We start from the raw sequence: 21,550 nt of genomic DNA on the forward strand, positions 1-21,550 counted from the left end.
TACTTTTGACATGTCACAGAGACATGTCAACAGTATTGATCAGTGGAGGTCCCGCAGATCGCTTGAATGAGGGGGCTGCAATACTCACCCTGTGTTCCCTCGGCTATGTTTGCTCATTTTCAGTTGCTTCCAGCAGCTGGAGATGGCCTCATGATGATTATAAGAAGCTTTTATACACCTCTATGAGGCAGTCTTGAGCTTTGGGAAGCGACCAAAAACGAGCAAACATAGTCAAGAGGGCACAGGGTGAGTGCTGCAGCCCCCTCATTCAAGCGATCTGCGGGACCTTCACTGATCAATACTTTTGACATGTGTCTGTGACATGTTAAAAGTATTCTTAAAGTGCAGGTACTCTTTAAAATTAGGCAAATAACTAAAAGCTGTTTAAGCTATTTGTTCTATAGTTCAGTAACGCCCCCCTGTAAACTAGATTATTAAAAGAAAGGGGTAAGTGAACAAACAAACTTTTAAGCAGCCCAGGCAAGGGGCATAGGTCTAAGTCTCAGTGATTAGGTGATAAGGCGGTTTCCGTGATAAAGTATTAATGAACTATCATCAGTATCTGATCGGTGGGGCTCCACTGCTGGTGAACCCCACTGATCAGTTGTTTGAAGAGGCTGTGGCTATCCAGTGAGTTCTGCGGACACTTCTCAGGCCTGTGACGTCACATTCATCGGTCACATGGCTTGAGAACGGCTCAGTCCTGTTCAAGTGGATTGGATTGAGTTGCTGCAGTCTTTATTAAATGTACAGTTCTTTGCCTGGTATGCAGTGAAGTGACAGTGGCTCCCCCCGAGCACTATAGCCACTAACAACAGATAATTGGCAGGGTCCCAAGTGACAGTCCTGCAGCGATCTGATTTTGGTGACCTATCCTGAGGTCATTAATGTTGAGGTCCTTGAAACCCCCTTTAAATTGTGGAATCCCTATTACATATAAGCTCCAAAGCATCAAGATGTTCTGTCCAGTTTTTTACAGTCTGTATCTGACCATAGGGCTTCAAAATTAGCAAGTTTTGTCTTCTATGGTGCTGACTGTTCTTTTAAAGCACTGACTTTCCTGGATTTTGCAGTGTATTACGCAGTGAATAGAGCCTATTGATTTCAATAGGTTCCTTCACGGCAGTTTTTTTTTTTTTTTACGTGACTATTGGTCATGTGAGAGAAAAACGCAGCATATCCTTTCTTGGTGCATAGTAAGCACCATAATAGCCTATTGAAATTAATGGGCTGTGTAAATATGCAGTAAATAGGCAGGAAACCTGTGTGTTTACTGTGTATTTGTGTACATGTGTTTTTATTTTACCTGCTTCTTCTTTCCTTACGCCTAAAAATACACTGCCCGTAGGCTGAAAAACACAAAGCAACAGCATATGTTGTCCTGTTAATACTCTGCGCATTCACAGACCGAAATACGCATATGCCCATGCGAATGCACCTTCAGGGGGTTTTCATCTGATGGCTGAAGTTTTTCAGGCTAGGGCTACACGCTAGTGATTGATTTGAACGATGAAGTTACAGCTGTAGTCCTCAGGGATGCATTTAGTTGTTAGCAACCCTGTGGACTGGAACGGTCACTCCATATTTAATCCACAGCGCTGCTGCCAGTCTCCATGCAGCGCACGGGGCTTACTTGGGTAGATGTTTCGATATTGAACTCTTTTTATACTTTGATTGTTTTCTAGGTGCTTTAAAATGGAAAGAAGACCTGAAGAAGAAAGCTGCTGAGGTTTTCCTTCGTCAACAACAGGCGGTCCCTAATCTCCTAAAACTTGTCTATGGAACAGGTGACGTGCTTATGAAGTCTTCTGCTATGGGTCAACAATAATGTTCTTCTGGGATTTGACATGTAAACATTATATTATATTATCAGCTGCTTTAAATCCTCTTTTACCATTGCAGAAGAGTGCTGCACGTTTTTGGGGACCTATTGGCACTCTTGACAGGCATTTCAATAAATACTTGTATACATCAAATTCTGGGGCATTGGTGTTACCCTTCTCCTTGTCAGTGGGTTGTGTCCTTAAACACTCTGACATTGTCCCATTAGTGCTGCCAATGTCAGATGCTGTAGAGACGCCGCTGACTGCCAATCAAATGTTAATGCCTGGTTTTCAATTTATTTATACATTTCCAAGAGGAATAACAGAGGACCAACCTAAATTAAAATGAAATCCGCATCCTGCCTCTTCACAACTCGTACTTCTCTGTGTCTTCTCTATCCATTACCCTATGAATGTGCTTGTTCTCGTTTAACACTCAGATCGCTAGTACTACCCCAATTGGTGCTATCGTAGTGCAAAATCCCAAGGTCACACCTTCACAACCTCCAGAAGATAGCATTGCACACACTTCTCAAATTTGCAGAAGTTGGTGAATGCTTTTATTACAGATGTTCACAGTATATCCAGACAACGTTTCAGACAGTCTAGCCCTTTATCAAGCAAGGAGTGAAAACATCAGAGTCGGGCTTAGAGTAATAGAAGTAAAATTCTGGAGGGACTTGTGGTTGGAGCTACTGGATGATACTGGGAAGGGGACCCAAGGTCACCGCTGAAGTCCGCTGGATATACTGCGAAGATCTGGAACACCTGTAATAAAAGCATTCAGAGACGTTTGCAAGTTCCAGAATTGTGTGCGATCCACTCTTGTTCATTCTCATTGGCTGCTGTTAATAAAAGCACAAGCTCAGCACTAATCAGTATAAGACAACTGATATAATGACGATAATATAGACCAGAAGCAGTAGACTTCCAGTGTCAGGATAAGTGGTAGCTGCCCCACCTATGCTTAGTCAATGGGAGAACTTGGAAAGGAATATCAATTTTCAAGGGGTTGTCAGGAAAAAACAATTGATGGCCTATCCTTAGGATAAACCACCAATACTAAATCAGGCAGGGACTGCCATTCAAGACCCCTGCTGATCAGTTGTTTGCCAGGCCAGTAGGCTTATGCACGGAGCTTATTTCAGACAGCTCCCTTCCCACTGTAGTGGCCCTACTTGGTATTATACACAAAGTTGCCATGCATTTCAATGGCAACTTTGCCTGTAATGCCAAACCGCTCCCTGCAGAAATCAGTTCAGCATATGAGCACACAGCTGATCGGTGCGTCTGTCCTGAGGATAGGCCATCAGTTGGACAACCCCTTTAAGGCACACACAACCTTATGCAGTCATCCTGCTAAAATCGCTTGTGATCACAGGGAACTTCTAATTGGTTCTAAATAGAACTTGCTTTTCCAGTTTACTAGCCGTGGGTGCTTGTGCCCGCTCTTGTCTTTCTGAATTTTTTTTTTTATTTCAGGCATCACATTGAACAATTTGTGTAATTGTGTTTCTTCATTCATTGTTTCCTTCAATGGTTTATATATCACATAGTGGTTCAGACTGATGAAGATGAAGATGATGATGATAATGAAGAACTGGGTGGTCTGTTCCATGTCAGTCGTCCAGATAAGGAATCAAAAAGAGCGGCCAATGCAATAGACTGTTCGAAGTTTACTGTGGAAAGTCCTCAAGACTGGGATGATGATGAGGTATTTAGGAATGTGAGGGGCATACATCCAGTAATTAGGGACTCTGAAATATTGCAGTTTTTACAGTGAGAAAGGTTGGTAAATCTATTTCCCTTAAAGGGGTATTCTAGTTAGGGGACTTCTTCAGGTTTTCACCTGTTCACTGTATATCTGAAAAGTGACAGATCAGTGGAGGTCCAACCTTTGGGAACCCACTGATCACCAGAGTGGGGGGCCATGGAGTGTTGGCAGTGCATGGGCTCTGCATGGGCTCTGCATGTGACTCACTTCAGTGGGACTGCTGAAGATAGCTGACTGCTTGAAGTTGACTGTCTGCTGCAGTCCCATTGAAATGAATGGAGTGATTGCTCCATTCATTTGGCGAACTTCGAACTCCCATTCTGTTGATTCGTGGGTGTCTCAGAAGTCATATAATTATGCCTTTTTATGGCTGCCGTCACATTATTATTTTTTCCAGTAACAAAATATGCTGTTACATGTGGGACATCCTGAGGAATCCAGCCGTACCTTTATTTTGTTCCACTCTGACCCCCATTTCAAGATATGACCCCAGAAGTTGTTCACATATAAAAATATAATTTGTTAATAGACATAAAACAAGGTGGCAGGCTTAACCCCTTAAGGATGTGGCCCCTTTTTTCATTTTCAGTTTTTCCTAACCACTTTTATAAAATCCTAACTTTTATATATCCATTGCAGTTGCTGTCTGTGGGTTGTTTTTTGTGGGACAATATAGTGTACTGAGAAACCTTAAAAAAATTCCGAGTGGAATGGAAAAAAAAAAATATTCTGTCATTTTTGGGGGTCATGTTTCTACGGTGTACACACTGCAGCAAAACTATTCTATGGATCAGTACGATTACTACGATTCCAAATTTATATAGAGTTTTTTTGCTGTACTACTTTTAAAATACCTTTGGAAAAAAATAAATTTATTTTCTGCCACCATCTTCCGACAGACATAATTTTTAAAATAGCTTTACGTTGACATAGTATCTACGACTTTTTGATTACTTTTTATTATATTATTTTTCTTGGAGACAGAGTGACCAAAAAAAGCGCAATTCTGGTGTTTGTTTGTTTTCTAACAACATTCACCATACAGGATAAATGCGTTACATTGATGATTCAGACTTCTACGGACGCAACAATACCAAATATGTTGTGGGTTTTTTTTTTAAAAAATCCGTTTTTTAAATTATAAATATGGCAAAAGGGGCCTTTTTAAACTTAGCATCCTCTTTATTTATTTTTTTAAAATAATGAATAAAACTTATTCACTTTCTTTTTTTTTTTTTTTGATCGCTCCTGCAGTATGATGTAATGTCATAGTATTACATTACACTGCCATCTCACAGGCATGGCTTGATGGGCAATCTGCAATAGCAGCCCTGGGGGGCTTTCAGAAGGTCCCCACCTGCCATGGCAATGAAATGGCAACCCGCGAACTCCAATTGGGGTATTTAAAGAGTTAACCGATGTGGTGATCCGCTCCTGATCCCCTCTATACGAACACCGAACCTCCATAACAGAAATGTACATCCTAGAGTTTAAGGGGTAAAGAATGTTTTATGACTGTTACGTTTACTCGTATACTTTTGTGTATTATGTAATGGTTTAGCTATCTAGTGAGCATTTCTGTCCACATACTGTATATACTGGAGGTGAGACTCAAATTCCTCTCAGCAGATATACAGTATGAACTTACTGATGTGCCGTTTGAATAATTTGTAGAATTGTAGAACCTGACAATTGTACTGATGGTGTGTTAAAGGGGTTACCCAAGTTCGTTTTTTTTTTTTTTTTATGTGCACCATGCAGTAAGATAACAGACAGACATATACTCCCCTCTCCCCGCTGTGTCCTGTGCTGCTGTCCTTGGTCTCCTTTGTGACGACATGTTTACAGAATGTTACTGGCTGCTTCAGCCAATGGCAGAGCTCAGTACTCAATCGTTGAGCTCTATCATTGACCGCAACAGCCTGTGGCATCCTGTAAATAAACACTGAGCATGGAGGACTGAGAGGAACCGCGGGAGATGCAGGGACTCGAGAGAGGTCAGGTATATGCTTGTTTATTTTACTCTAACATACCAAGTGAGGCACGATTTCATGCGGACCCCGGGCCAGATGGTTTGAAAAACATCTAATACTAATGCTGGACCCTTTGGGGGTTTATTTGCACAATGGATTCATATTGGAAAACTTTTCCTCTAACCTTCATGTTATAAGCCCCCGAGGACTGAATACTAGAGAACGTGAGGTTTTTAAGGGACGTCTGCTTCAGGGACAACTCTTCAGATTCCCTATGAAGCCTGGTATCTGAGGAGGTTCTCTGCTCTACAGAACCGCTTTTGTCCATATACTTCGCCAACTAAAGAAAATGTGTTGATTTGGCTTCTGTCTTCATAAGAGTTGATGCGGGCTTTATCCCCCATATCCTTACAGTCCTCAGAAGGCATGGACTGATCTGCCCGCGTCTTGCCATGTCTTATGTTTCGTATCCTTAGTAAACCGATTCTTCTTTTTTCTCACAATAGTTTTTTGTGTTTTCAGGTTATGGATGCAATACGCGATTGCTTCGTCACTGGGAAGTGGGAGGCCGATAAAGATGCCGAGAAGCTCCTGGAAGAAGATGGTAGCCTCTGTTTTACTCTGTTTCTTCCTGTGTGCAGCTAAAGGCCCATTTACACGGGCCGATGATCGTTCCAAGATTGCTCAAACGACAGTTTGAGTGACAACTTTGAGCGATTATTTTGTATAAACTATTAAGTAGTTACTTTAGTACCAATTAAGTGTGCAATTGAAGCTTTTAGCTGAATGCACTTAATAGCCCGAGGCTATTATCTGCGCTCAGATCCTTTGTTCTCCAGGGGGAAACAATGCTATCAGCACTGGAGAACTGCTGATAAGAAAGAATGACGATTTTTAGGTTAGACTGAATTTAAGGATCAGCTAACAGTGCCCGAAAAGCTCACGATGGGCACCCATTTAGACGGGATGATTATCGCTAAAACGATCGGTGATTAGCGGGGTTTCTTTTGTTTAGTTTTTTTAAGCGATCATCGGCTAGTGTAAATGGGCCTTTACTATTATCTTATCAGTAGATTACTTTTGAGTGAATTGTGATATAAGCCTGTGGGGTTAATGGTTTGGTGTCTTTGTATCCACAGAGGAGCTGTATGGTGACTTTGAAGATTTGGAGACAGGGGAGGTACACAAGGGCAAACCCAAGGAAGAGGAGGTACTGCATATCTGACACCTTGTATAGCGAGCGCTTCAGTGAATGCCCCTTCATTGGTCTTGCGGAAGGCTGGACTAAACCCAGTCTTGATCACAACTAGAAATTGGCCCTGGCAAGCTAGTATTGCTCCTAGCCCTTTATGCAGTCATTGGCTGTGTGCTACTGCAATTTGTTGCTTCTATGTGGCCTATTGCAAGCACTAAGCACATCACTGGCCTGTAGGGGGAGCCTTTGCTGTAACTACAGAAGGGATGGGAAGATGTCCTGCTGTGACTGCTTTTTGTAGCCCTCCAGTATTAACAAGGGAACCATGGGCAGGTTGTTGTGACTACTGAAGAAGGGAGGAAAGGCTGCTGGACCACTGAAAGTACGTGGGAAGTGCTCTGTTGTGACTAGTTCTGGAGGTGTGACTGGTATGACTAGAATGATAATGAGGAATGGGGGGTGCTCTGAGTACTGAAGAAATGGGGACAAGGGTTCTACTGCTCCTGCTACTGGATAACTGAGGAGAGGCATTGGGATCACTATTTTTTCTACCAGAGTAAGGGGCAAACTATTCTGACTACTATTAAAGAGATTTCTGGTTCTATAAATGGTCACTGCAAATTGAGATGAATTGTATTAATATGAGATCTAATGTGATAACTAGTAAAAATGCAACTCACTATTTACCTAAAATTACGTACGGCACTGAAAAATTTTCTAAAATGCTGGTCACTAGGCTTCTCCCATCCTTATGATTTGCGGTTCACTGCCTGTAGTCAAGTGAAGTCAGTCTCTATTAACAGAACAAGGGAAGGGAAGGAGTGTGACGTCTCATGCTTCCCATAGAGGTCTACAGAGGGGGAAGGGGGACTCAAGCAAAGACTCGGATGATAGGCTCCAGCTAATATCAAGTTGCTTGTTGTCCCACATCTACTGAAATCACTTCTGCACTACTCAGTACTTTAGTGTCATCCTGATAGTTATTTACATATTTTACATAGAGCAGAATTTTCTGTTTTTCAGCTTGTATAGATTATAAAGTATTAGCTAGATTCCTTCTCCTACCAGCTAATCGAGAACTGAAAACTGGATACAGAACCCAAAATGGGGAAAAGTGGTGATAAGTGCAGGATACCATCATATAATGGCCAGAAATAGTTATTCCTCAAGTACACACAGCTTATTCTGAAAAGTAATTTAAAAGTGAAGGTACACATTACAATCACTGGCTTATTCTTAGAATGGGCCATCAATGTTGGATAAATGGGATCCGCTATCAGCACTCCTGCCGATCGGCTGATGAAGGGCAGCAGGGCTTCAATCAGTGCTTCATTTCCTTCATTGTTTACTAGGTACAGATCCGCTGTGCCTGGCATTACAATTTGTTATAGCTTCATCCCATCAAGTAATGGGAGTTGTAATTACAGCACAACTGGTGGTAAAAGTACAGCGCCGTGTATGAGAAGGGAATGAGAGCAGCGGGCCCATCAACACTGCTCGTCTGCAGCAATCTAAACCAGAAAGCCTTTAAGGAGCTCTCTCTTCTGAATACGTGCGATGGGCTGCTCAAAACCTTGATTGACACCTCAGTCGACCAGAAGACCAGGTTTGGTCATCGTCGGTTGACCAATCACTCATCAGCCATATTGTGTGTACCAGATGTCACAGTGCGGTGTTGCCGGACTCTAACTTCTGAAGTAGGCTCCTTGATTAGATTAGTTCAGGCGTGGTCTAACATGTCTTTCCTAAATATATTGTATTTACAGTCTGAAGGCGAAAATGAGGAGAGCGATGAAGAGAAAGCAAATGAAGCAGCTCCAGCAGAGGAAGAGAAGACAAAACAGCGTCTGGAGAAGAAAAAGAAGCTGAAGGAACGCTTTGACTCGCAGTATGATGACGGAGATGCTGACGCCACTTATTTTGATGACCTAAAAGAAGAGATGCAGAAACAAGCAGAGGTCAGTGCAGATGGAAAAGAACACTTTATGATAAAATTGTGTCTTTGTTACAGACATACAGTAAATATACTTTTCTTGACTGTGAAATAAAGCATACAGTTGTATATTTTAGGTATTTTTCACACAGAACAGAATGATTCCTCAGCACACAGCAGAATTGCCATCATGCGGAATATTTAACACCAGAATCCGCATGTCTAAATGAAGAATTAAAGAGTACCTGCACTTCAGGGCGCTCCTGCTCCATCTGCTATTTTCAGCTCCTTCCTACAGATGGCGCTATATAATCTCTGTATAGGGCCATCTTCAGGTGCTGTAAGGAGCTGAAAACAGACAACTCAGCTGGAGCGCTCCGAAGTGAAAGTGCAGCTACTCTTTAAGACATTTTTAATTCTGTATTAAAATAAGAATTTTAACCACATAGATTTTGATGTAGCATTTTCTGCATGGTGGCAAATTCCCCTGCTTATTGAGGAACAGTTCTGTCCTTTTTAGAATGGTCCCATTGGCTAAGTTTGCACAGTGGAATTTTCTGTTGAAATTTCCATATGTATTCCGCCTGTAAAATTGCGCCAGAAATTTTCAGCTTTGCCACGCATCAAAGTGTGGAATTCCAACGCATTTCTATGTAAAGAAGTAAAATGTCACTTCTTGACGGCAATCTGCACAGATTTTGCCCATTCACACGGCTAAATGCGCTCATGCATCCACAGCAAAGTAGCTGAAGATTTCTGCAGTGGTTTTACAGACAGAATCCACGCTGAAAACTCTGTTGCAGATACCGCTGTGTAAACAGTCTGAGCCTTCTGCTTATTTTGTTGTTTTGGCATGGAGCTGTTCTTTGCACTGCCCTTGGGGTATGTTCACATGGCAGAATCGCCATGGAGTTTTTCATGCCAAAATCCACGGTTTTCTGTTTTTAGTGTGGATCCGCATGTGGAATTTGCCCAGTCAGTGAGTTAAATCCATGTGCCGAATTTTAACAAGGAAAATCACGCTTCCACAAGTGACATTGCCATGCTAACATATCCTTATAATTCACTAATTTACTGAATTCTGTCTCTTAGCTGAACCGTGCAGAATTTGAAGACCAAGATGATGAGATCCGTGTACAATATGAAGGCTTCAGGCCTGGCATGTACCTCCGCATGGAGATTGAAAACATGCCCTGCGAGTTTGTTGTTAACTTTGACCCGCACTACCCAATGATCCTTGGTGGGCTCGGCAACAGCGAGGGAAATGTTGGCTACATCCAGGTAATAAATTAAGCATTCAATATTATATGCTGCCCTAAATAAGAGTGCATCCAACTCACGCTTGGTCCGACATATGTTGAATTAAATTGTCCAGCTAATAAAGATTAGCATCAGGAAATGTATCTAGGCCTTAAAATAGCTTTTAAATGTATTTTATATCACTTTAGATGCGGCTGAAGAAACACCGTTGGCATAAGAAGATACTAAAGACAAGAGACCCCCTAATTTTTTCACTGGGCTGGAGACGATTCCAGACTGTTCCACTCTATTATATTGAGGATCATAATGGACGTCACCGTCTTCTTAAATATACCCCTGAGCACATGCACTGTGGTTCCACTATTTGGGGTAAGAGTCTAAAACCATTTTCTACCTTGCAAAATACTAGACTGACAGCATTTGCAATATTAACATATCTTGACAAGAATTGCATATACTAAAAGGGAATCTACTTAAAGTTATTTAAGAAGCCAGCTCTCCTGCTTGAAATATAGGACTTTAAAAAGAAAATGTTGTAATGGTAATACGAGGAAACTGAACCGTAAGCTTGTGTGCAGTCAAAAGTTAGAAATGTGAAACAGTCCAGTTATAACTAAATGAGTAAAAATTGCAACTGGAAAAAGCAAGGCAAAACCACAAAAATGTGATGATCGATTACATTTTCTGCCTATTGTATCCAATATTTATTAAATGCGGCCTTTGTTTTTTTTACTTTCCCATTTAGGACCCATCACTCCTCAAGGAACTGGTTTCCTGGCTGTTCAGTCGGTTAGCAACACCACAGTAAGTGATTGTGTCTAACTTTAGAAGTTCTGTCATTTACAGATTTACTGTGGAACAGTCAAATAGTTGTAAAGTTGGTCTTTTATCTTAAACTCTCAAACCTAATTCATCTTAGGATCTCTTGATTTTGAAGTTTCCAAGGTTTCTCATGGCTTGCTTTCTCCATAATCTCTTTGCCTTCACCGATTGGTGTCATGATCCGTCATGAAGAAGTGCCTCCTTTACTGTCAAAAGGAGAATTGCTTTCTATAGATGATCAGGCTGTTGTGATATTTTGGAGGAAGTGGGGCAACATAGAGAACCTCCACTGTGCAACTTGTCACATAAGAATGTTTTTGGGCATACAAAGTCAAATGTTGACTTCATGCCAGTATTTACACTTTACTGTGTTCACTTTTAAGTTCTTTGTGTGTTACCACATTAAGCTAATTTTTCACATTACAAAACGTTCTCGCTGTTCTCTCATAGGCTGATTTTCGCATTGCTGCTACTGGTGTTGTGTTGGATCTGGACAAATCTATCACAGTGGTGAAAAAGTTAAAACTGATCGGTTACCCCTGCAAAATCTACAAGAATACAGCCTTTATCAAAGTACAAATTTTTGTACTATTTAAAGAATCTTTACATTTACGCTCTACATTACATATGCCTAATGTTTTTTTTATACTTCTCTTCATCCTGGTTTCTAGGGGATGTTTTCTACTGTCTTGGAAGTGGCCAAGTTTGAAGGAGCGTCCGTACGAACTGTCAGTGGTATACGTGGGCAGATCAAGAAAGCCTTACGAACACCGGAAGGGGGATTTAGAGCAACATTTGAGGACAAACTCTTAATGAGCGGTAAGCTTGTAAACCTTCAGAAATCATTAGCTCTAAAAAGCAGAAGGGAACTTAATCCACCATGCACATGTCTGTACTGCACCTCCATAGAACCTCAAGTTGTACTGAGCTGTAATAGTGCACAGTAAGGCTTCATTGAGACACTGCTGTAACTCCATACACCTCAGATTTCACCCAGGGGTGTACAATTGGCATGCTCTGTCAAAAGCTGTATTATGAAGGAATTTCCCCTTTTTAACGTGAGGTTCTTATGGAAAGTTTGCAACAAGAGCAACATGGAGAGAATGATAACCCCTGCCCCGGTTGTGCGGTCCCGCAGCGTACGTCCTTGTTTACACTGAAAACTAATTTTGACTTATTCCTGGTAACACAGCATGTTTTCCTGAGTATATCAGACCTCTTGTAAATAGCTGTGCACGTTACACACAATCTGGGTATATGTTTCCATACATTGACTGTAAGCAGAGGCTGTGGCTATGGTGAAGAATTCTAGTGCAAAATTTATGAGGAAATTTTTATATTACTATGAATTAGCTTTACTTGTATACAGTTAGAAGACCCTTATAAATTCATGTCGCATAATAGGATGTTTGTTTTCTTTATCTGTCATATTCACTAAAATCACCTCCTCCTGTACCATATAGATATCGTGTTTCTACGCACCTGGTACGCGGTTACGGTTCCCAGCTTCTACAACCCTGTAACCTCACTGTTGAAACCTGTGGGCCAGAAGGAGTCATGGACTGGGATGAAAACTGTAGGGCAACTGCGGCACGAGCTTGGAATCAAACGGAAACCACAGAAAGATTCCCTCTACAAGGTATATATCTAGTACACAGTCGGACAGGAGTGCTTTGTGGGTTTAATTACTAATATCATTTGCTTCCTGCTTCCTCACCATAGGGCAATCACAGACGGCACATCCCTACAACGTGACCTTTTATTCACACATTGCACCCTTTCAGTGTTCTGAACCTTTTTCAAGCATTGGGTTTAGAGGAGCTCAATTGTTGCAGTGGGTCACGTTACATGGATGTTCTGTTTCCGCGGGTTTTCTATGGCGATTGTGTTTAGCTAAAGTTTTGGATTGGACTTTATTTGGAGACGGGCACTAGTATTTGACAATTCCAGTGCTGCTTCGTCTTGATTTGTGTGTCAACACATGTATGTTCCTCCTTCACAGCCCATTATGAGGCAAGAAAGACACTTTAATCCACTTCATATTCCGAAAGCTCTGCAGAAAGCTCTGCCGTTTAAGAGTAAGCCTAAGATGATGGAAAAGAAGGGTAAAGTGCCCAGGGACAAGGTGCGGCCTGCTGTTATCCGGGAACCTCATGAAAGAAAGGTAAGTGCAGTCACTCTGGTTTAGGAGACTTTGTACATTGTTATTCCTATTTTTTTATTTTTACTTTACATATATATAGTTCTATCTAACGTGCCTCCAGATGTTGTACACTGAACATAGCAAATGCACAAAAAATAAAATCACAATAATTCAATTAATTTTTCCTTTGATTCTGTTCTGTCTCTTTATGTTCACTGAAAGGAAACAACCCTAAAATGTAACTTCTATTAGATAGTGAATGGGCATTTACAGTAGCAATTCTTACAGCCACCATGTAAGCAGCAGTGTAGTCTGATGTGACTGCGATGTGCTGAAAATACTCCTCTTTTCAGCCCTCTTGTAGACCTTCTTTCAGTCACCATAAGGGTCCCACTGCTCTCCTCACAGCGTGGCGTGCCTGTGTGCATGACACGTTCCAATTAGAATATTGCAATGCGTGCAGGGAATGTCTGGGGCTGTATTCACACGGGTGGGAGTGAGCAGCTCCTCAGATTCGCACAGCACATAGGCACCCTGGCCATGTGCTGTGCGATGTCACATACAACGCACATTACAAGTTCTCATTTGAGACTCACAAGAAAATAGGACATTTTGCGATTTCTCGATTTTGTACTTTAAAAATAATGGGTTACTGCAACATGTGAGTTGTGTGGGCCTCCCAATTCTCACCCTTGTGAATACAGTATGAGGGTGTGACGGTCTGATTAGAGAGAGCTGCACCAATTCTCTTTTAACCTTTAGTGTATCCACCAATCCGATGTAAGAATTTGCTGTAAAGGGACCCTTCTCTACTGAAATAGGAGGCAGAGAATATTAAACCACACCCCTTAGCTAAGGCCCACCCTTCACCCATCTCCCAAGTGGAAATAGAAAGGATACGGAGGACGTTAGCAGCTACGTTCTCAACAAGACTGCTTCAGGAGGCACAGAGATAATCATACAGTAATCGGCAGTGTAGGCATATTCATCTACTTTTCACTGTCATTTTTGGGCTTAGTATTACTTTACGTAGTTATAGTGGCAATTTCCAGTCACTGAATAGTCTGTTAGTGAGAAACACACTTTATTTGGCTAACGACTGACAAGTAATTTCTTTGGCTCACAGATAATGGCCCTTCTGAATGCTCTGGGCACAGTCAATAATTATAAGAAACAGAAGGCCAAGGTGAAGCAGAAGCAACAGAGGAAGGAGTTTCTACAACTGAAGCAGAAAGAAGGAGAGGAGAAGCTGAAGAGACAGAAGGAGGCCAAGAAAAAGCACTTCAGTGCAGTGAGTCAAAGAGAGAAGAAGAAAGAAAGGTCAAGTCTCTCAGGCACAGAGCCAGATAAAAACCATTGATCTCTCAAGGTGCACAGACTTCTATAAATATGGCAGCCTACTTCGTAGATACTTAACATCCTGTTTTACATCATATAAGTGTCAGATCCATCTTGGAATTTTCTAACCTGGATCTGACATTTAAAATCTGAGGCTAAATCTTGGAATTCTGTCATGGACTTTCATGCCGTCCTACCCACGGACTTAGTCCCAGTCAATGAGGCACATACGCATGTGGCCACCTAGTACGGTTTCCACATTAAGACTTGACAATGACTATTCTTATTTCCTGCAACGCGCGTTCCTACATTGGCTAATCAATAGAATGCTAAAAGTGCACAGAATTTACAGCAGAATTGCGCCATGTGAATTGGGCCTAAAGCTTATCACCCCGACATTAGGGTTTATTTAAAGGGGTTCTGACATAAAAAATTTTTTTATGCTTTAACAGCTGTTGTTTCCTGGTCTGCCTAATGGACACAGGGAACCCACGATTTTTGGCTGTTAAAACATAAAAACCTCATACTTACCTAATACTTACCTTGTGTTCTGTTGTTGTTGTCATCAGGGGGGTCATCTCCCAGCAGGCTCTCTTCTTCCTGCTCCAAGGTCCTGCAAAAATGCTGCCATGCTAGCACTGTAACATGGCAGCATTACAATGGGATAGTGTAATGCAACTAAGTGATGTAAGGCTTTCCGTGAGGTCCCCCGCTCACAGATGCCGCCCGAACTCTCAGCTCCCTGTTGGCCGCTGCCCCGCTCAGCTCCGCGCTTGTGCTCCTCCGCCGGCACTGTCAGATTCCTGGCGGCGGGTCCTCCAGTCAGAGCTTGACTGCGCTTCGCCGCCGCCGCCGGGAAATTCCGCAGAGGTGGAGGGGGGAAGGCCGCCGCCGTGCTCTTCTGCACTCTGCGGCCGGCCCATAACAGCCTCTGTCAACCCGGCCCCTCTGTCTATAATATCGGAATTGCGCGCATGCGCAGTAGAGAGGTGCCCTCTGACAGGAGTCAGGACGGGCCGAGTCTCCACTGCGCACGCGCGGAATCTCTGAGTTCAGCCAGGACGGACGGGCCGCCCTCAGCAAGCACTGCTTGTGACGTGCTTGCTGTGGGCGGTCCGTCCGTTCACCTCGGAAGTGGCTGACGGACGGACAGAGCAGGAAGCAGTCTTTTTGACTGCTCCTGCTCTGCTTCTACAAGCCACAGAAGAAGATGCCGGCTGGAGGGGACATGCCTGGTGATTGGGCCAGGCCAAGCAAGGTGAGTAAATTTTTTTTTTTTCATGTCAGAACCCCTTTAATATATTTTTTTTAGCCCAAGATCTGTTTAAAATACTTGGGTGCAGAATGTTTGTACATAAAATTAGGATGTTAGTCTGGAAATGACTCCTGAACTTGTCCCTGCTCCATTACAACTTGAAATATGAACGGTCAAGTTTACAGAAATGTAAAGTATCCAGAACTTGTAAATATCCGCTTGTACAGCAGTGAGAGAGCACTTGTATTCCTGTTTCTCAGTTCTACTATGGGAACCATTGAATAAAGACCTGCTGGTAAATGGTGGTTCTTAGAGTAAGAACTTGCCGAGCTCACTGCCTTTAAACCAACAGTACATATGATATTAAGTATGTTTAGTAGGTAGTGCCACATTGCTCTCATCATAATAAAACAATCACGCATCGTGTTGGTGCTGATGGCCGTATCCACCTCTACAACCAATCTTTCTTATTTTCCCAATGGATGTGAAATGAAGCAATTTTGCCAATAATCTTTCCTTTTTGCAGTGCCTTATATGTGTTTCTATGGTAATGGACAACAAACGCTGTAGACTGATCATGTAGTCCTACTGTCTTCCTTGCAACCTCTGCTTCTTCATAATATTCCACAGACTACCAAGACATAGGAAAGGGATAAAACTGAGAATTGCTGCAGGATCGAGACTACACGGGTGTGATTGATCAAGTTATGCATCGCCTGTCCTTAGGATGATTCTTATAAGTACTTGTCACCAGCCTTCCTTTTGTTGTGTTTTTGTCAACTACAGGATGCAAATTTTATAACATTCCTTTTACAGGGTGGAATTCGTCTACCAGGATGCAGCCGGGCTTAAATCTGCTTACAATTTTGCATCAAAAGCCACATTTAGGCGTGCAGATTTTTGCAGTGATAATTATTGCTGCGCCCTGACACACTAATTCTCCCATGTGTGACAGAGCCACAAGTAGATCAGAACGCATTAATGTTTGTCTCTTTGTTTACATACAAACCTCAGACCAGTGGCCCAATAATCCATTTCCCAGTCATTGGTCTGAATAGGCCCCTGTGAGGCTACACAAAGACTTAAAAGGGCTGTCTCACAATTAAATATTATCTTTCACTGTTAGATCACATCAAAGAAACATTTTTTTTTTCTGTTTCCAGGGGATTTTTTATATTCACATTCATTACAATGAGACATAAATACAACGATCTAGACGTTTGATGCGAGATACTCTGTAAACAAACCTTTTTTAATTGCAATTTAATCTGTGAATTTTTTAGTTTAGTTATGCTACATACTACTTATTGCGCCCCCTGGGGATGGTAGATTTATCCAGCGTTGCATGCCCAGTAGCCCAGTCCCACCACCAAGCCCCTTTTGTAGATGGGTGCTGGAGTGATTCCTGCTATTCTAGAAGTCAGCCTGTAAGAATTGGTACTCTAAAGTGTCACAAGAATGTACCAGCAATATCTGGACCCGGGAAGAGGTTATTTTGAGTGAAAATTGTTATGCCCTGATCTGACACAGACGTTTTTGTCTGTTTGTGGGATGACACCCTTTAACCCTTTCACTTCCATAGAGGAGTTTAAAAGGGGACTTGATGTCTTTCTGGAGAGGAAGGATATTATAGGCTATTTGTTAATCCGGGTATACAGGCAGGTAGGAACTATTAGGGGTTGATCCAGGGATTAGTCTGATTGCCATTAGGGAGTCGGGAAGGAATTTTCCCCCAAAAGGGCTAATTGGCTCCTGCCTCTTGGGGTTTTTTTGCCTTCCTCTGGATCAACAAAACAGGAGGCTAGACAGGCTGGACTAGATGGACATTGTCTTCATTCGGCCTTACAAACTGTGTTACTATGTATGTTACTTCCATGGGTTTTTGGACATTTTGCACCTCTGGTAGAGACAGTACAGTTTCATATCTTTAAATAAAACTTAGTTACAAAATATACATATTATACTAATCCCGCATTCCCATGTATTTCCTGAAAGTAGAAACCTGGCACATTGTAAAAGTGTCACTCAGCGCTCAGTACACACAGACACCTTCATGTATTTTTCCATCAAAAAAAAAACCACAAGATTTTAATATAAAATCCTTGAAAATTCATATTGGTGGCTAAATGTGTGATCCAAGGAGAAAACTGCGTGCACAATAAGGTCAACACATGCCGAGTTCATATATACCTTGTAGACCTATGTCTGCATGCTTATATCTACATAGAGTCACCAGAACTAGAAAGGCCCAAAGTTTGGAAATTTGGAAAAGTAACCGCTTATAAAATACAGGAGTTGTACATCTTGACAAGAATGTGAACCCCTAAACCCCGGATATAACCTAAACACGGACAGCCTAGTTTACTGGGCGGGAAACTGACAGCGCATTTTGTAAAATTAATTCCGGTTTGTCACAGGGTTACCTGAAGGTGAACCTCACTAACACATATATTTCCACCTTGAACTAATGGACAAGCAGAGGTTCACACTAAAACAATGGAGAAGTAATATATCCAGGTGTGCGCTGTTCGTATATACCATTCACATCAACAAATGCTAAAACTGAGGTCATGCAATATTGTCCTGTGATTCACAAATAGAGGTGCATACTGCTCCCCGCAGACGGCTACTTGGTGCCACAATCTCACACGACCAGCAGGAGGCGACTTTGCACCAGTGATTGTAAGCAGAAATTGCATGAAAATTCAGATTTACAACTGCCAGTGCACTAAAGCGGACGCCTCATACAAGCACAGCACATGCTGCATAAATTGTAAGATGTGAGAGGCTCATACATACCGCACATGTCTGCGGTTCACACATTCGGGGTTATATAGGTACGTTATTTTCCCTTCGCCTACACAAACAGTAACCCTCCAATTCCCTAAAACTAATATAATGTGTTAACTAGAGCGGGATTCACATCTGTCTGATTCACATGAATGATTTTTCTCTCGGGACTAATGATCTGATATAGAGAAATGTCCTTTTTTGTGTGATTCCTGGCAGAGAATCACCTATTTTCAAAAAAAAAAAAAAAAGTCGCACTTGCATGCCAGGTGTTTTGCTTGGAAGTGCAATGTGATTTTTTTAATTAATATTTATTTTTTATTTTTTTATAACTTTTAACTATTGAAAATATGCAAAAAATTTTTGTGTGTGAAAAATGCTCATGCATAGATGTGCTGCAATGTGTTTTCTAGCAAAATTTAGCACCTGTAAAAATCACTTGTTAAAGAGTACAATATCAGCCTGAGTCTCTTAGAGCAGTATTACACTCGACCGTCTCAATCCAGCATTAGGGCAGATTCACACGAGTGTACAAATATTTGTGCCATGTTTTTGTGCATCAGAAGTTGCATGTTTGCGCATGCAACTGTATTTTACCTTTTGCACACGCAAGTCATGTGCAATTGTGCGTGCAAAAAAGAACGCACCGATGCTCTCAGCCATTGAAATGGCCAATTAGTTTAATGAATTCAAGATCTGTTCTTAACCTGCTGCATTTTTTTTTGTGGGACTGAATTGTGCACTCCAAATACGGGTATGTGAACGAACTCCTTGAAATCAATGGGTTCTGTTTTCTGTGTATTGCACATGCAAATTGTTGGTGCGCAAATACGTCCATGTGCTTTCAGATGGATGTAAAAAAAATTTGATCCCTGGTAGGGATGTAATATCCAAATCAACAGTTTATCAGCGCTATAACTATGACTCCGATGAACCTGGGCTGGTCTGAGTTATCCTGGGAGAAAAAAGACCCCTATCATACCAGGTGAATACCGATTTTATTTTCCTTTGATGTGGAATGAGTTGAAAACGATTTAATACTGTGACAGTTGGTGAAAATGTCTTTTCTGACTGATGGAAGTCTTCTACCTCTGTAAGAAATATATTAGACCTTCCTCTCTTATGATATTTATTCTTGCTGTGACTGGCGTGTAACTTGTAATGCTAAAGATCCGGTGGACAGGATAAAGGCGGCTTAAAATGTATATGTTTGTAATGGTTTGTGTGATTCTTTTGCCATGATCCTGGGTGCTAGTAAACATCTTGGCCATAGAGGTAATTAACCTCTATGACCAAGATGTTATGACAGCAAGACAACACTACCTGAAAAGCAAACAGTCGGAGAGGGAGGGAACGTCGGACTGATGCAACCTTGCGGCTTCCCCTAAATGCCCCGTCTACCTCTTAAATAACCTGCTTACAGCGCATCACTGGACACCCTGTCAAAACCTTCCCGCAGCTGCAGCAAATGGGTCAGAACTCAATGACTCGTAGCCTTAAAATGCCCAACTACTAGAGAGACAACTAACAAGGGGAAAAACCGCCAAAACCGTATATTAATGCCTCAGAAATGGACCCACAGTGATTATAATCTCCTGTGGATCCCTCCTAATGGTGTGGGATCCATACATTTCTCCTGGGTTAGGGAGTAAAAACGAGGATCCCTTAGTCTCTGCACCTTAATCTAGGTAGCGCAAGACCAGTTGCAACCCAGGGATCCACAATCCAACTCCCAAGATGTTGCTGTATGTTCCACGTTTGAACTGAATCTGAACGCTTGTTTTGATTTCTGTTTTCAAATTATGCGAAGCCAAAAAAAGACTTATGACCATCCACTTCAGCCTATTACCCCCCCAATGTTGATCCAGAGGAAGGTAAAAAAAACTACAATGAGCTGGAATCCAATTTTCCCCATTTAAGGGAGAAAATTCCTCCAACTCCAGTCTGGCAATCAGAATAATCCCCGAATTACTGACCCTTCTCAAGTAATCAGTGATATAGCATGTAATATTGTATCACTCAAGAAACTCATCCAGGCCCCTCTTGAACTCTTTTATCGAATTAATCAGCGCCACGTCTTCAGGCAGAAAGTACCATAGTCTCACTGCTCTTACAGTAAAGAACCCCCTTCTATGTTGGTGTGGAAACCTTCTTTCCTCTAGATGTAGAGGGCGCACCCTTGTTACAGTCACAGTCCTGGGTATAAATAGATGATGGGAGAGCTCTCTGTACTGTCCCCTGATATGTCTATACATAGTTATTAGAGCGCCCCCTTGTTACAGTCCTGGGTATAAATAGATGATGGGAGAGGCCTCTGTATTGTCCCCTGATATATAGTTATTCGAGCGCCCCCTTTTTACAGTCCTGGGTATAAATAGATGATGGGAGCGATCTCTGTGCTGACCCCTGATATATCTATACATAGTTATTAGTGCGCCCCCTTATTGCAATCCTGAGAAAAAATTGATGATGGTAAAGATCTCTGTACTGGCCCCTGATAAATCTATACTGATTTATTAGAGCACCCCCTTGTTACAGTCGTGGGTATAAATAGATGATGGAAGAGATCTCTGTACTAACATCTGATGTATTATACATAGTTATTATAGTGCTCCTTTGTCACAGTCCTGGGTGTAAATAGATGATAGGGAGATCTCTGTACTGACCCCTGATATATCTATACGTGCTTATTAGAGTGCCCCCTTGTTACAGTCCTGGGTATAAATATTTTCTCCTGATATATGGTATCTATACATAGTTATTAGAGCGCCCCCTTGTTATAGTCCTGGGTAAAATAGATTATATTAAAAACCAATCCCTGTGGTACCCCACTGATAACGGTTACCCCTCGAATACTGGCCCTGTGGGTAACCCACTGGTAGCCCTTCCAATACTGCCTCCGTGGTACCGCACTGGTAACGGTGACCCAAATGCCTAATTTATAACCACCCCCTGCTTTCTATTATTGAGACTGTTACCCACTTACACACATTCTCGCCCAGACCAAGCATTCTCATTTTATATACAAACCTTTTATACGGCACACAATCAAACACTTTGAAAAAGTCCAGATACACAAGATCTAGTGACTCCCTTGTCCAATCTAGAACTTACCTACTCAAAGAAGCTGATCAGGTTGGTTTGACAGGAACGATCTCTCATTAACCCATGCTGATACGGAGTTATACAGCTATTTTCCTTGAAGTCCTCCAGGATAGGATCTCTTAGAAACCCCTAAATTTAC

General features: G+C 41.9%; 1 protein-coding gene across 1 annotated transcript in view; it reads left to right on the plus strand.

The window, feature by feature from the left end:
• The window catches only part of BMS1 (BMS1 ribosome biogenesis factor), a 33,889-nt gene extending 14,378 nt beyond the window's left edge, over positions 1-19,511 (plus strand). Inside the window, exons 11-23 of the mRNA XM_066600399.1 lie at positions 1,686-1,787; positions 3,380-3,537; positions 6,093-6,174; positions 6,710-6,780; positions 8,532-8,723; positions 9,791-9,979; positions 10,147-10,327; positions 10,704-10,762; positions 11,231-11,353; positions 11,452-11,599; positions 12,244-12,419; positions 12,783-12,944; positions 14,050-19,511. Coding sequence (XP_066456496.1) covers positions 1,686-1,787; positions 3,380-3,537; positions 6,093-6,174; positions 6,710-6,780; positions 8,532-8,723; positions 9,791-9,979; positions 10,147-10,327; positions 10,704-10,762; positions 11,231-11,353; positions 11,452-11,599; positions 12,244-12,419; positions 12,783-12,944; positions 14,050-14,283 — 1,877 coding nt within the window. The 3' untranslated portion in view covers positions 14,284-19,511. The remainder of the gene's footprint in view (positions 1-1,685; positions 1,788-3,379; positions 3,538-6,092; positions 6,175-6,709; positions 6,781-8,531; positions 8,724-9,790; positions 9,980-10,146; positions 10,328-10,703; positions 10,763-11,230; positions 11,354-11,451; positions 11,600-12,243; positions 12,420-12,782; positions 12,945-14,049) is intronic.
• Positions 19,512-21,550: the final 2,039 nt, after the last annotated feature.

This window comes from Eleutherodactylus coqui, chromosome 4 (genome assembly GCF_035609145.1).
Source record: "Eleutherodactylus coqui strain aEleCoq1 chromosome 4, aEleCoq1.hap1, whole genome shotgun sequence".
NCBI classification, from domain to species: domain Eukaryota; kingdom Metazoa; phylum Chordata; class Amphibia; order Anura; family Eleutherodactylidae; genus Eleutherodactylus; species Eleutherodactylus coqui.